The sequence below is a fragment of the Phasianus colchicus genome, chromosome 28, assembly GCF_987193195.1.
Source record: "Phasianus colchicus chromosome 28, bPhaCol1.hap1.1, whole genome shotgun sequence".
Lineage (NCBI taxonomy): Eukaryota > Metazoa > Chordata > Aves > Galliformes > Phasianidae > Phasianus > Phasianus colchicus.
This window is the reverse complement of record NC_143463.1, coordinates 2668802-2684003: the sequence shown is the minus strand read 5'-3', so window position 1 is coordinate 2684003 and position 15202 is coordinate 2668802. Positions and strand designations below refer to the sequence as shown.

Below are 15202 nucleotides of genomic sequence, written 5' to 3'. Positions count from 1 at the left end.
GCCCCCCCAGCAGCAGCCCAGAGAAGCGGGCACAGCGCCGGGTTTGGGTTCCCAGCACTTCCCCAGGAGCTGCCTAAAGACAACCGAAGTCTTTATTCATCTCCTATGTACAAATCTCAGAGCCGCGGCCCGAAGCAGAGCGCGAACACGGGACAGAGCAGCGGATACATTCAATGCGGTGCCGAGGGGGGGGGGAGGAAAAGGGGGGCGGCCCCAGCTCTGCTCGGGGGCGACGCGGTGCAACGTCTCACACTTTTGGAAAGGGGCGAAGTCCGCCAGCGAGCGCCATTCCTGTACGTACAGCAGCCGCCCGGCCCTGAGCCGCGCGGGGCTCCTCTGCCCACGGAAGGACCCACGGCTGCCAACAGGCAGAGAAACCGCGGAGCGGCGGTGGGAAGAGGCGCCGCGATGCCGCGGTGGGGCCGCGCCCTGCAGCCCCGCACGCCGAACAACGCGTGGACCCATCGGCTTCGCTTTTACCGCCGTGGTTTTGGTTGCGTTATTTCGGTACTGGCCGTTCCGAGCCGCCCCGCACGGAGACCCCGAGAGCGTCCCACGCTGCGGCTGCTGAGCGTCACCGCAGGGGAACGTCCCCACCCCGCCACGTCCCCGTAGTGCCAAACCGGAGCTCCGCAGCACCGCTCCGACCCCACCGGCATCGTCCATCCCGCGGCGCTCAGCCCCCCCCAGCGGCGCCGCTCACCTCCGCGCTCCCTGCAGGCGGAGAAGCGCCGACGCTCAGCACGGCCGTGGGAAGACGGGCGGGTGGGGGGACGAAGGGGCGGCCGCAGCCCCGCGGCGGTGGGGTTCGGTGCGGCGCTTCTGGGCTCTCGGGCTCCGACCCAAAGGCGGGCACAGCGCAGCGCCGGGGCCCCGCGGCGGCACTATGTGTAGAAGATGATCTCTGGGATCTGTCCGTCCTCCACCGAAGTGCCGTTGTTGTTCCCGGCCGCGTAGCAGAAGGTGAAGCAGGTCTTGGCGCCGCTGGTGGGCGACTCGTGGATCACCTTGCGCAGCCCTTTGGTGCCGTAGTGAGAATCGGGGCCCTGCGGGGACGCAGGGCGGCTCAGGCAGAGCGCGGGGCTTCGTGCTCCCTCCCTCCCCCTCTGCCCTTCACACAGCCCCTCGGCTCTCACCCCCCTCCCCGAGTACCTTCAGAGTAGCACACGCCGTGTAGTTGACGTTGGGCAGAACCTCCACGGGCTCCTTGAACATCACACGGAACGTGTTGGAGGAGCCGTCGCAGCTGAAGCCTGTGTCGTTCTGCCCCAGCACCGTGTTACTGTCCGTGTGGATGATCTGCAAGAGACACGACTGCTTTCCACCCCTGTGACAGCCGAGAGCTGCAGGCGTGGATCCCCGCACCCAGGGATCCGCGCCCCCATTGTGCTCCCACCCCACATCCCGAGGTGCACAGCTGCAGCCACGTACCTGTATGTTCACCTGGTAGTCTGTGGGGCCGTGTATGGAGCCGTACAACCCAAACCCAACGACGAAGATCCGTTTGTTCACTGAGAACCTGCAGGGACAGACAGCCGTGCTCAGAGCGGCCCGCAGTGCCGCAGCGCCCCGGTGCATCGCCGACACGTCGCCAACCCCACACCTCACACCCACAGCTGGAATCCTCTGCTGAGATCCTGACCCGTAAGCTGGCTGTGCTAACGGCCCCGCGCTCCTTTTGTTTTGTGTGGGGAAAGCAGAGCCACACTGCCCCACCTCTGAGCCCCACAGCCCCCCGAGTTGTGGGGCTGCAGGACGCTGCCAGCACCCAACCCAGTGCCAGCAGCAGCTCCCGGTGCTGCCAAGTGCCTGGGAGGAGGGCTGCTCTGAGAACCCACTGCACACAGGAAAGGGGAATTGGAGCAAGTTGCTCCAGAGCGCAGAACGCCTACTGAAGCACAGCAGGCTTCCCCTGACCCAGCACAGTGCTGGAAGGACATGGAGTAGTGCTGGGCTGGAAGGACACACATCTCTCCCACTGCTGTGCCCCAGCACGGAGCACTGGGTGCCCATAGGCTGCACTGGGTACAGCCATGTCTCAGAGCAGCACCATGCACAGCTCACCCAGCTGCACCACCCACCCACGGAGGCAGCGGCGAAAAGGTGCTGTGCCTGCAGGACTGTGCCAGTGCAAGTTCTCTGCCCTACACCCAGTGCCACCCCACAGCACCACGGCTTCCTGGCCTCCCCCAACCCGCTCCAGCTGCAGCCCAGCACGGCTGCACACGGCTGCTCCTCCCCCGGCCCGGCCCTGCGCTGTCAGCAGCGAAGCGGGCAGCAAAGCCCCTCATCCAACCCTCAGCAATCAGCAGCACTGCTGAGCCACGGCTGTGCACAAGGAGAGCCAGCAACCTCGCTGCCCTGCGGCTACAAGAGCCGTCCCAGCAGCGCAGAGGACGCAGGACTCAGGAGCAAGCAGCAGCCTGCAGCTGCACGCACAGCAGAACGCGGCTGCTCTCCCCCACGGCCGGCGGCAGGGCCTGGCACACCGCCCTGCAGGTGGGAGGAGGAAAGCTCGGGAAACACGAATCTATCGGCAGCAGAACGAGCAGAGAAGCTGACCTTATCCTGTCACTAGTCCCACTGTACCCCCAGCGGCTCTCCACCTGCTGGAATCGGCTGATGCTGCACTCCTTCCCCCGCAGGCAGCAGCGCGGCCGGTCGATGAACTCCACGCGCGGTTTGGGGTTCACGGTGAAGTGCAGGAACAGGCTGACCACCTCACGGTCCGTCAGGATCCCCGACTGGGCCGGCCCTGCAGGGAGCACAGAGCAGCACCGTGAGCTCAGGGCTGCCAGCACACAGCGTTGGGAAACACAGCATCACTGCTGCAGGGCTGTGAGCTCTGATGGAACTGCAGCACCTCCACGCTGCGCCTGGAGAAAAGCAGCTCTGGCAACAGCTCCCTTCATAAGGAAACTGGGGAGAAATCAGTGCTGCAGCTCCTCCAGCAGTAGCTGCTCTGCATCTCTGTGAGCTGAGCAGCTCTCGTAAAGCACTGCTGTGGGTTGGAGATGTGGGATGCAGGAGTGGACTGTGGGCCAACATGAGCTGCATGGACCAAGGAACGGCCGGAGGCACAGTGCTGATGGAGGAATGAGTGCGAGGGGATTTTGCTTAGCAAAAATTAACCATCGTTAATCACATGTGAAATGACCCTGTGCAATGCACAGCTCTGGGCCTCAAAGCTGCTGACACAGCACTGCTGGGAGGAGAGCTGGGGGTTCCCCTCCCTGACCTCTGCTGTGATCTGTCTGGAAGAGTCAGAGCCACTGGGGTGCTGCAGACATGGCTGGGGGGGAGGGGGAAAACTCACTGCACCTCCACTTGGGTTCAGTGTTTTGGAGTTTCTTTTGCTCATCTTTTGGGTTAACGAGGATGGAAAAAGCCTGCAGGGTTTCTCAGAGAGGAGGAATGCTCTGGGACAGACTCAGCACCACCAGCCCTCCTGCTGGAGGAACGCTGACAGCCCTCCTGGGGGCTGAGCTCTGTGTGGCACCGGCTGGACGAGGCCAGCAGTGAACAGAAGGGAGCCTGGAGCCCAGCGTGGGACAGGCAGGCACGAGCCCCAGCTCACCTGGCAGAGTGCTGACACCTCTACACAGAGCAAAGGAGCAGGGGAGGAGGGGGAAAAGAGGAGGAACAGGACATGCACAGTAATTTTTTAAGCCAAAGGTAACGGAATAACCTCCGGTTTAAATTAACAGTGAGTGCAATTTTGTGTACCCAGCCCTGGAAGCGCAGGCAGAGCACAGCCAGGACAGTTACCTGCTGCAAACTCCTCAATCGTCATCAGTGGGAAGCGGATGAGTGCCAGTGCTTTACCCAGCACCTTCCTCTTGTTCTCAGGCACCACCTGCAGCTGCTGCCTCTGACACTCAGCCTCCGACCAGCGAACCACGGCTCCGAACAAACGAACCTCACGGATGCCCAGCGTGTCCCGCTCCAGCACTGCCACCAGCGTGTCTGCAGGGCACACAGGGCACAGTCAGCACAGCCCCTTCATTCTCTGTGTTGATTGCAGCAGGAGGAGCTGCAGTGTAACTCCGTGTCAGATGTGTTGTATAAAAACCCTGTGCCTCACACCCCTGTATGCCGTCCCATCGGAAGGAAGGTTGGCAACTGAGCGTTAGTGCCTATGAGCAGCGCACAGCGAGCTGGGTTGCTGTGTAGGATAATTAAAAGAACCAGTTCTTGCTTCTAAAACAACACCTCTGTAACTTGAGTCTGATGAAGGTTGGGGAATGCTGCCAGCTCAGCAGGGGAAGGCATGCTAGGCCCAGCCCAAACCTGCCAGCAGCAGCACAGGATGCAGCCGTTGTGTCATGCCCACAAAAATTCAGCTGCACCAAAGCAAGCAGCTCCAATGCATTTCTGCAAGTGAGCTCCTCTGCAGCCACTTCATGCAATCTCCCTCAGCAGATTGACCCAGAGCAGATGGGAAGCCCAGGTGTAAATGGGCAGGAACCACAGTGCACGGGCAGCCCAGAGTGGAGGGACACATGCTCACCAAGGTCGATGTCAGTGAAGCCCTCCGCGTTGATGGCATCTGATGTGTTCTTGTCTATGTTCTCCAGGCACAGGCTGGCCAGCTGAGGCTCATCAAACAGCCTCGCCTGGTCATGAAGAAGCAATCATTAACACACAGGGCTCTTTACAAGTTGATGCCAAGCACTGGCACTTGCCCCCCCACCCCCCATCCTCATTGGTGCTGCTGTGCCAGACCACAGCAGGTCTTTCAGGCACTTAACACAGCAAGGCAAAGGCCAGAACACAGATCTGCACAGGGCACGGCTCTGTTCCAGCTGTGCATGTCTCCAGGCACACATTTCCTCTGACACACAGCACCACGCTGATCACCCAGCTGAATGAAGCTGATTTTATCACATGGTTTTCATTCTTTGGAGGTGGCTTTGCACGATGGCTCCACTTCTGTGAGGATGCACAGAGGTGACTCCTGTGCAGGAATGCAGCCAGGCTGACACTGTGCAGCAGCAGAACACCCCAATGTGTGCAGTGCTCCATCCTGCTGAGGGGGAACTGCTCCACTTCACACCTGATGCCACAGAGTGCTGTGATTCCACCTCACTGCCACCACTGAGGTTCACCTGCCTGCCCCACGTGCAGCTGCAGGGCTCAGGGAGGGCCACCTTCAGCACAGGGACTGCCTGTGCAAAGAGCCAACGCTGTGCTCACTGCTCTCATGGATCAGGGAACTGCCAGCAGTGCTCACCTGCTGCCCTGGCATCCAGGGGGGCTGATATCTGACAGAGGAAGGACACACTACACCCACAGAGCTCTCCCCCATAACTTCCTTGTTGCACATGACATCTGCGTGCACTTTTGGCACAAGAGAGGATTGTTGATCACTCACTATGAGCACCAGGAAAGCTGTTTGCCATGCACTCCTGGCAGGGATTGGTGGCTGCCTGAAATGCTGTGTCAGAGCTGCTGGAGCAGCAGCACTCAGCAGGGACACAACCACAGAGCTGTGGGGTCTCAGGCTCCACCAGCTGCCTGCAGCTCTACTCTATGTGTACTCTACTCTACACAACTCTACGTGTGCTGGGAATCATTGTGCACTCAGATCTCAGGTCTTTAACTGATAGATTTGTTGCAGCAGAAGCAGGAAATAAAGGTGGCTTTCCATACGAAGGAGCAGATCTGGCTGTCTCCTGGTAACTGGCTCCAGACAAAGCCCTCACGCAGCCTAACACAGAGAGGGGCATCTCCAACAATCCAGCTTTTTGAAAACTTGGTATGCTGCCACAGCAAGCAAACTACATAGGAATCACAGTGAGAGTCAATTGTAATGGGTGCGCCATGAACTAACTCCACAGCACAAAAGGAAGCAGGGAAGCCTGTCTCCATCCAGCACCAGTAAGTGACTGAAAACCCAGAACACCTCCTTTTGCTGAAGGACCTTTGAGACTTGGAAAGAAGTCACCACAGCCCTACATGCTGCCTTGCCAAAGCTGCCAGGCTGGCAGATACTCCCCAGGCCACCAGAGCCCAGCAGGGAGAGGTGCCACCAGAAGTTCCCATTTCCAGCTTCCACAAGCTGAGGGACAGCACACAATGTCTCTCCACAGTTGGGGTCTGCAGGGAAGATCTTTGCTTTTGGATCCTGATCTTTCAGATTCTGGGCTGCTGAACCTGAAGAACACAACCATTACAGCCAGGAAAGTACAAGCATGCTGCTGTGAAGTAGATGGGAATGCAGCCTTAGCTACCATCACCCCTACAAGGACCCTAAGACCTCTGCCTTGAACCACTTGCTGTCCTCTGCTGCTCTTTACACAAACCTGCTCAGCACCGTGCTCTTGTGAGGAAGACACACTGACACAGAACAGCTCTCTTTGGGATGATAACACTCACAAAACTTGTTCTCCTGTTCCAATGGATTCGTGCCAACACTGGCAACCTCACCTGTGTTAGCAGCATGAAGGCGTTGTCTGCTCGGAGGTTCTTCTTCAGGAACTCCACACAGTGAGCTTCCAGGGCTGGGACTGCGTACTTTTTAGCTGTGTAAAGGGTTGTCATAACAGTCTCTGGTCCGATCTGAACTTCATCTGAATAAAGAAACCTGAAAGCAGGCAGACAAGCATCGCTCAGCGAGGTAACAAAGAACACCCCTGCAATTCATTAAAGCCATTCTGTGTCTCTGCCTACCATCCTGGAGCTCCCCTTTTCTTGAGGACTGTGGGGAAGGACAGGATGCAGAAGCAGAGGAAAGATGTAGAGGGTGACCCTAGACAAGGAAAATGGTCATTGGGGTTGAATTGATCAATCCTGGCAGGAAACAGCCTGATTTTGCCTCTCTTTTGATATTCTAGCCTCACCAAGCCTTAAAGGCTCTCTGTAACTCTGTAACTCTGTGCTCCAGAGACACAAGGTGCTGCTGTGGAGCCATGTGCCAGCTGAGGGGATTCCCCATGTGCCTGTGTCTGAGCTGATGTGAGCCAAGGCAGGAGGCTGTGGGGCTGTTATTCCTGGTCTTTCATTCTATGGAGATTGATTCTCAAATCTGCTAGGATAGCACAGTCCCAACCTAAGCACTTTTTGAAGGTAAAGCGAGAAGAGTGCCAAAGCTAAATATAGGTATTGTTCCTAATAGGGAGGAAGTGGGGAATGTGTCAGGAGCAGCAGATTGAGAAGCCCACAACTCGGTGACAGAAACCCTACAGAGATGAGGCAGTGACATCCCAGCATGCACTCAGGGCTGCTGCACTGCATACAGCACCAGCCGAGCTCAAAGCCATTGTCAGTGGGATGTCACAGCTCCTTCCTCCTCCTCCTCCCAGCACACAGACCAACACACATGCTGGGAAGGTAAAACAGCAGGAAGGTGTGCTTATTTAATGGCTGCTACACCTCAAGATGAAGCCAGGCAGATATTTCTGGGCATCAGCTAGACCAGATGTTACCCAGAAAAAGAGGGATTTAGCAGCAGCGTTTAAAGCCCTCAGATGGATTGGCAGAGAGGTTTATTTAGAAACGTACGACCTGCACTTCACAGAATGGTTCACTGCTTTCATTGGAAGCACTCCTCTCTACAATCAATCGGGTCATCCCGGTGTGACGTGCATTAGCAGCTTACTTCAGCAGAGCCAGGAAGGCAGCAGGCTCCACATCGGGCAGCTCGATCTCTGTGGAAGTTGTGGCCATCCCACCATTGAACATGGCATCGAAGACGGCGCTGCCCACGGCCAGCACAAACCTAAAACCACAAAACAAACCAAAAAGCTGATGTTAAACCAGGCCCATATGCAGAGAAATCCTGGCTGGCTGCTGGTCCCCAGGGAGGAAAGCTGCTCACAGCATTAGATGTTTTGCAAGAGGAGGGAGCATCACAGTTCTCTTTCATTTAATGAGAAAACACCAATGTTGCAAACAACCTCACCCCGAACCCTGCACACAGCATCCCAATGGTTCACAAGGTTTTGTGCATCGTGGAGCAGAATACACACAGCTGCTCTACACGGCCCTGAAAGCAGGAAGCAAGGATTCCCACAAACCAGGTTTGAGGCTGAAAAGAACCCGGTGTGAACGCAGTGCCATCCCTCACCAAGGACTGCCAGCTTCTGCTCAGAGCTGGGCTGCCCAGGGCTGGCTGTGGTTATTTAAACCACTGCCAAACATCTCCGAGAGCTTCCACTGCTGGAAACCCAGAAATGGGCATCTCCAGGGAAGCACCCGGATCCTGGTGGCCATGCCCTGAAGCTGCTCCCTGAAGCCAAGTCCTCGAGCAGCCCCTGCCCAGCCACCAGCTGTGGGAAAACAAAAACTCCAACTGCTTCTCTGACCCACGAGGGAAAAGAAGAAGCAGAGGGAAAGCACAGCAGCAGAGCTGGGTGCACGCTTCGATGGAGAGAGGTATCAACAACTGCGGGCAGAAGGCGGTACGTGACGGAAGGCACGAGGCACAGCGCTCTGGTCTCGGGCTCCCAGGAAGTCCATTGCCACCAGGGAGCTCTGGTTGGAGTTTACTGCGTTAGGAAGTGACACAGCAGCTTTTTTTCCTCTTCAATTTACATCCAATTTCTTGTTTAGTCCCTTTCTGCTCTCCTCCCCACGCAGAGGGCTCCCACAGATGCAGTGCTGTGCGGGTGCCAGGCGGCATTGCTTCTGTTGGGAAGGAGAGCTGGGGACAAAGCATGGTGGTAAAAAAGCACAACAGGCACGTGGGGATTTCTGTCCAGCAGTTCTGAAGGAAAATGGCCAGAACAAGCAAGGAACCTTGCTCACAGTGCCTGGAGTGCCAGATGAAAAGAAATCCTTGTTTGTGCAGAAGCAGTGACGGTGGTGAGACAGTTGCAGGCATGACTTTCTACTAACAATTAACATAAACTAATTGCACTCTAAGTTTGTCATTCTCATAGGCAGCAGAGAGCTGTCAGCAGTGATCTGAAAGGGGAGCTTTATGAAAGAAGCTCTCCAATCTCTGCTCCCATTCCACTCGTGGACAGGTCAGTCCAATTTGTTTCACACTGCTGAACCCGAATGGGTCGGTGCCAGGAAGACACACAGCGCTCCAAACTCTGCAAGATCAGAGATTTTTAAGTTTCCTTAAAGCATGAGAGGGACACAAGGTAAGAAAATCCCTCTCTTCAGGGCATCTCTTCCACCTCGCTAAGAATGAGCACCCACCTCAGCTCTGTGCCCACAGCCCTGCTCCCTCCCTCAGCACCACAGTCATACCAATAACAGAACACTCCAGAGCCACGACTACCCCACTGCTGCAGAGAAATCCCAAAATACCCATTTCTGAAGAGCTGACACAGGAACAGAGCAACACGTGACACACGTGTCACTAAGCTCTATGCAATCCCTGTGTGGGATGCCATGGCGTGGCATGCTCTATTCTACCTTCACCACTCAGGGAACATGAGGGATCGTAGAGCAATTAAGCAGCATTTCATTTTGGGGCTGTTCTTTTTTTTTTTCCTCCTTCAGTTTCACTTATTTTCCACTTACCTAGGTGGGCCTCTGCCCACCTAGCGAGCCTAGTGAGCAAATTCAAGCACTAATTAAGCTCCAAATTAGAGAAGTGCAGAGCTGACACCCTCAACGCTCCAGCTGGCCCAGAACAAGCATGCTTTGCACAGACAGGGAGGAAAAAGGGAAACCTGAAGGAGAAAATTCTAGGTGCACGAGCACACATAGGAAAGGGGCAGCCTGAGAGCCTTCCTCAGCTCCAGAAAGACAGATCCTGCCCTCAAAGCAAAAGTGTTTGCACACCTGAGCAAAGCGTGAGGTGCTTCCAGCAGCGCTACGCATCAATTCCCAGTTAGAATTCAAAGGAGCTGCCCTGAGAAGCAGCTGCAGAGCCATCAGCATCATGCAATGGGGGGACAATCCCCTCTTCTCAGCATTAATGCTACCAGACAGGTCACCCCCCTGCCACTCCTTCAGAACCACAGGTTTGTTTCTCCAGATGTTCAGCTCTGGCTACTTTTAAACCCCAATTTCTCCCATGGCTGCTCTACTCTGCACCTACCAGACAACTGCAGGGTGAGCTGCCCTGATCCTCACCTATGGGCTGGGGGGGGGGTCCTACAGAGCCCTTCCTGAGCAGGGGGCAGTTCTGAGGGGTAAGGGACAATTCAGAGGTAAAGGGGTGGTCTGGGAGGAGAGGGAAGTCTGGAGGGATAGGGACAGCTTGGGGACAACAGGGACAGCAAGGGGGGTGAGAGGGGGTGACCTCCTCCTCCCACCAAATGGGACTGAATCCCACCTCACCCCATAGGGTGGTGTGGAGGAAACACCCCACTCCAAAAGCAGGCTGTGCCCCACAGACCCTGCCCGCCCCCCCGCCCCCCTTTCCCTTCCCCCCACTCAGCTGGGACTCCCAGATCAGCTTAGCCCAAGCCAGGGGCACCCCCAGGGCCACCCATAGCCCACCCCACACTCCCAGAGCCTACACAACCCCCCTCCCCAAACCATATTGTGTCCCCTAGCCCTCAGCCCTTCAGCCCCCCTCCCCCCCCCCATACCCACCGGGGACCCTTCAGAGCCTCACATCCCCCAGCCCCAGCTCAGCCCAGTCCTGGTGGTCTACGTAAGGCCCTCCCCAAACCTCAAGGGCCTACTCACAGCCATCCCATCACCTTCATATCCTAAACATGGCTCTTCCCACTTCACCTACATCCCCCCCAGGGCCTACACATGGCTCTTCCCACATCCCACCCCCTCAGAGTCCTCCATATCCCCCCTGGGGGCCTACATATGGCTCTCCCCTCACCTTCACACCCTAATCATGACTCTCCCCTCTTCCCACCTCCCCACTCCCCCCGCACCTCCCCTAGAGCCTACTCACAGTCTCCCTCCGTCACCTTCAGACCCTAAACGTGGTTCTCTCCACATCCTACTCCCCTCCATGACCCCCACAGCTCTTCCCTCACCTTCAGATTCTAAACACTCCTCACAGAGAGTTTCAGATTCTCAGCTCTCCTCACACTCCATTTTCCCCCAGAGCCCTCCTCATCCCTCCAGGGCCTACCCACAGCCTTCCCCTCAGCTTCACACCCTAAATATGGCTCTCCCCATCCTCTCCATGTCTCCCCCATCCCTATCCATGGCTCTCCCCACATCCCAGCCCTCCAATCCCTCCCCACTGCCCCTCGAACCGACCCATGGCTCTCCCCTCACGTTCACATCCTAAACACGGCCCTCCTCATCCCCTCTATGTCCCCCCCAGGGTTTACCCATGGGCTCTCCCCACATCCCAGCCCCCCCTTGATTCCTCCCCACAACCCCCCTAAAACCTATACATGGCATTCCCCTCACCTTCACAAACTAACCATGGCTCTCTCCACCCTCCCACTCCCCTCCCTATCCCCCCTACATCCTTCCATCCCTACCCATGGCTCTCCCCACATCCAAGCCCCCCAATCCCTCCCCACTGCCCCCAGAATGTACACGTGGCTCTACCCTCATCTTCAGCCCCTAACCATGGCTCTCCCTACCACCTCACTCTCCTTCCCATCCCCCTCATCCCTACCCACGGCTCTCCCCACATCCCAGCCCCCCCAATCCCTCCCCACTGCCCCTACAACCCACCCACAGCTTTCCCATCACCATCACACCCTAAATATGGCTCCCCCCATCCCTTCTTTGTCCCCCCGAGGGCCTACCCATGGTCCTTACCTTCACAACCAAACCATGGATCTCCCCATTCTCCCTACATTCCCCCATCCCTACCCATGGCTCTTCACACATCCCAGCCCCCCCCCAACCCCTCCCCACTACCCCTACAACCTACCCATAGCTCTCCCCTCACCATCTCACCCTGAATATGGCTCTCCCCACCCCCCCCTACATCCCTTCCCATTCCTACCCATAGTTCTCACCACATCCCAGCCCCCCCAACCCCTCCCCACTACCCCTACAACCCACCCATGGCTCTCCCCTCACCTTCACACCCTACCATGGCTCTCCCTACCACCTCACTCTCCTTCCCCATCCCTCCCATCCCTATCCATTGCTTTCCCCACATCCCACCCCCGCCCTCAATCCTTCCCCACTGCCCCTACAACCCATCCACAGCTTTCCCCTCACCATCACACCCTATATATGGCTCTCCCCACCCCCCTACATCCCCTCCCATTCCTACCCATGGCTCTCCCCACATCCCAGCCCTCCCCACTACCCCTACAACCCACCCATGGCTCTCCCCTCACCTTCACACCCTAACCATGGCTCTCCCTACCACCTCACTCTCCTTCCCCATCCCTCCCCATTGCTTTCCCCACATCCCAGCCCCCCCCAACCCCTCCCCACTGCCCCTACAACCCATCCACAGCTTTCCCCTCACCATCACACCCTATATATGGCTCTCCCCATCCCCCTTACATCCCCTCCCATCCCTACCCATAGTTCTCCTCATATCCCAGCTCCCCAATCCATCCCCACTGTCCCTACAACCCACCCATAGCTCTCCCCTCACCTTCACACCCTAACCATGGCTCTCCCCATCCCCCCTACATCCCCTTAAAGCCTACCCACGGCTCTCCCCACACCCCAGCCCCCTCAATCCCTCCCCACTGCCCCTACAACCCACCTACGGCTTTCCCCTCACCATCACACCCTAAATACGGCTCTCCCCATCCCCTCTATGTCCCCCCAGGGCCCACCCACGGCCCTTACCTCCACAACCAAACCATGGATCCCCTCCCCTTCCCCCCCGCACCTTCTTATGTCTCTTCTCCCCCCCCCCCCCCACCTGTGTGCCGGGATGCGCTGCGTCCCTCGGCCTTTCCCCACCAGGAAGTGCACGTCGCTCAACACCTCGTTGTTAAACAGAAAAGCGAAGCGTTCCTGCACCGTGGGTTTGGTCGCCTGCCAGTTGTACACCGGTTCTCTCTGCAGCCCTCCGCCCGGGCCGCCCGCCGGGGCCGCCCCCACTCCCGGGCCTCCTCCTCCTCCTCCTCCGGCCGCCGGGTTGTTCGCTCCGCACTGATTGTACGTGAGCCCCGGAGGGGATGCGGGCGTTCCGTCAGCGGTTGCGGCGCAGGCCGTTCCGTTGCCCGGTGGAGGCGGCGGGGGTTGCGGGCAGGATGAGGACAGACCCCCGGGGCCGCTCCCGCCGGCCGCCATCTTGTGCGGAGCGCGGCGCGGCGCGGGGCGGCGCTGCAACAGCAGCAGAACCACGAGCGGCGGGCGGGACACGGCGGCGGGAGGGAGCGGGGAGGCGGGGGGAGGGGGGGTGATGGTGGTGGTGGTGGGGGGTTGGGGGGGACGGGGGGCGATGCACAGAGCCGGGCAGCAGCGCGGCATGGAGGGAGGGAGGGTGGGGAGGGGATGGGGTGAGGGGAGGGGGGAGGGAGGAGGGGGCGGGGCTAAAGGTGAGGGGCGTGGGGGGGAGGGAGGGGGTGTGAGGGGAGGGGGGCGGGGCTGAGGTGTGGGGGCAGATGTGGGGGGGGGGCAGATTTGAGGGGAAAGGGGTACATTTGAGAGAATAGGGGCAGATTTGAGGGAAAGGGGCAGATTTGAGAGAATAGGGGCAGATCTGAGGGGAAAGGGGCAGATCTGAGGGGTGTGAGGGGCAGATTTGAGGGGAAAGGGGGAAATTTGAGAGAATAGGGGCAGGTCTGAGGGGAAAGGGGCAGATTTGAGGGAAAGGGGCAGATTTCAGGGGAAAGGGGCAGATCTGAGGGAAAAAGGGCAGATATGAGAGGAGAGGGGCAGATCTGAGGGGTGTAAGGGGCAGATTTGAGGGAAAGAGGCAGATTTAGGGGTGTGAGGGGCAGATTTGAGGGGTGTGAGGGGCAGATTTGAGGGGAAAGGGGTAGATTTGAGAGAATAGGGGCAGATTTGAGGGAAAGGGGCAGATTTGAGAGGAGAAGGGCAGATCTGAGGGGAAAGGGGCAGTTTTGAGGGGAAAGGGGTAGATTTGAGAGAATAGGGGCAGATCTGAGGGGAAAGGGGCAGATTTGAGAGGAGAGGGGCTGATCTGAGGGGTGTGAAGAGCAGATCTGAGGGAAAAAGGGCAGATCTGAGAGGAGAAGGGCAGATCTGAGGGGAAAGGGGCAGATTTGAGAGGAGAGGGGCTGATCTGAGGGGTGTGAAGAGCAGATCTGAGGGAAAAAGGGCAGATCTGAGAGGAGAAGGGCAGATCTGAGGGGAAAGGGGCAGATTTGAGGGGTGTGAGGGGCAGATTTGAGGGGAAAGGGGCAGATTTGAGAGAAGAGGGGCAGATTTGAGGGGAAAGGGGCAGATTTGAGGGGAAAGGGGTAGATTTGAGAGAATAGGGGCAGATCTGAGGGGAAAGGGGCAGATTTGAGAGGAGAAGGGCAGATCTGAAGGGAAAGGGGCAGATTTGAGGGGTGTGAGGGGCAGATTTGAGGGGAAAGGGGCAGATTTGAGGGGAAAGGGGCAGATTTGAGGGAAAGAGGCAGATTTAGGGGTGTGAGGGGCAGATCTGAGGGGAAAGGGGCAGATTTGAGAGAATAGGGGCAGATCTGAGGGGAAAGGGGCAGATCTGAGGGGTGTGAGGGGCAGATTTGAGGGGAAAGGGGGAAATTTGAGAGAATAGGGGCAGGTCTGAGGGGAAAGGGGCAGATTTGAGGGAAAGGGGCAGATCTGAGGGAAAAAGGGCAGATTTGAGGGGTGTGAGGGGCAGATTTGAGGGGTGTGAGGGGCAGATTTGAGGGGTGTGAGGGGCAGATTTGAGGGGTGTGAGGGGCAGATCTAAGGGGAAAGGGGCAGATTTGAGAGAATAGGGGCAGATTTGAGGGGAAAGGGGCAGTTTTGAGGGGAAAGGGGTAGATTTGAGAGGAGAGGGGCTGATCTGAGGGGTGTGAAGGGCAGAACTGAGGGAAAAAGGGCAGATATGAGAGGAGAGGGGTAGATTTGAGGGGTGTAAGGGGCAGATCTGAGGGGAAAGGGGCAGATTTGAGAGGAGAAGGGCAGATCTGAGGGGAAAGGGGCAGATTTGGGGGGTTTGAGGGGCAGATTTGAGGGAAAGAGGCAGATTTAGGGGTGTGAGGGGCAGATCTATGGGGAAAGGGGCAGATTTGAGAGAATAGGGGCAGATGTGAGGGGTGTGAGGCACAGATTTGAGGGAAAGGGGCAGATTTGAGAGGAAAGAGGCAGATTTGAGGGGTGTGAGGGGCAGATCTGAGGGGAAAGGGGCAGATCTGAGAGGAGAGGGGCAGATGTGAGGTGATGTGAGGGGCAGATTTGAGGGAAGGGCAGATAT

The 15202-nt window shown here is 57.8% G+C and overlaps 1 protein-coding gene across 1 annotated transcript; it reads right to left on the bottom strand.

Annotated features, from left to right (window-relative positions):
- Window positions 1-113: 113 nt before the first annotated feature.
- BTBD2 (BTB domain containing 2) lies at window positions 114-13278 on the bottom strand. Its single transcript, XM_031604304.2, has 9 exons — window positions 12725-13278; window positions 7601-7720; window positions 6430-6586; window positions 4511-4616; window positions 3769-3966; window positions 2563-2755; window positions 1432-1519; window positions 1153-1299; window positions 114-1046 (listed from the first exon to the last, which is right to left on the bottom strand). The coding sequence occupies exons 1-9, from the start codon at window positions 13276-13278 to the stop codon at window positions 885-887; spliced, it is 1725 nt and encodes a 574-aa protein (XP_031460164.1). The 3' UTR covers window positions 114-884.
- Window positions 13279-15202: the final 1924 nt, after the last annotated feature.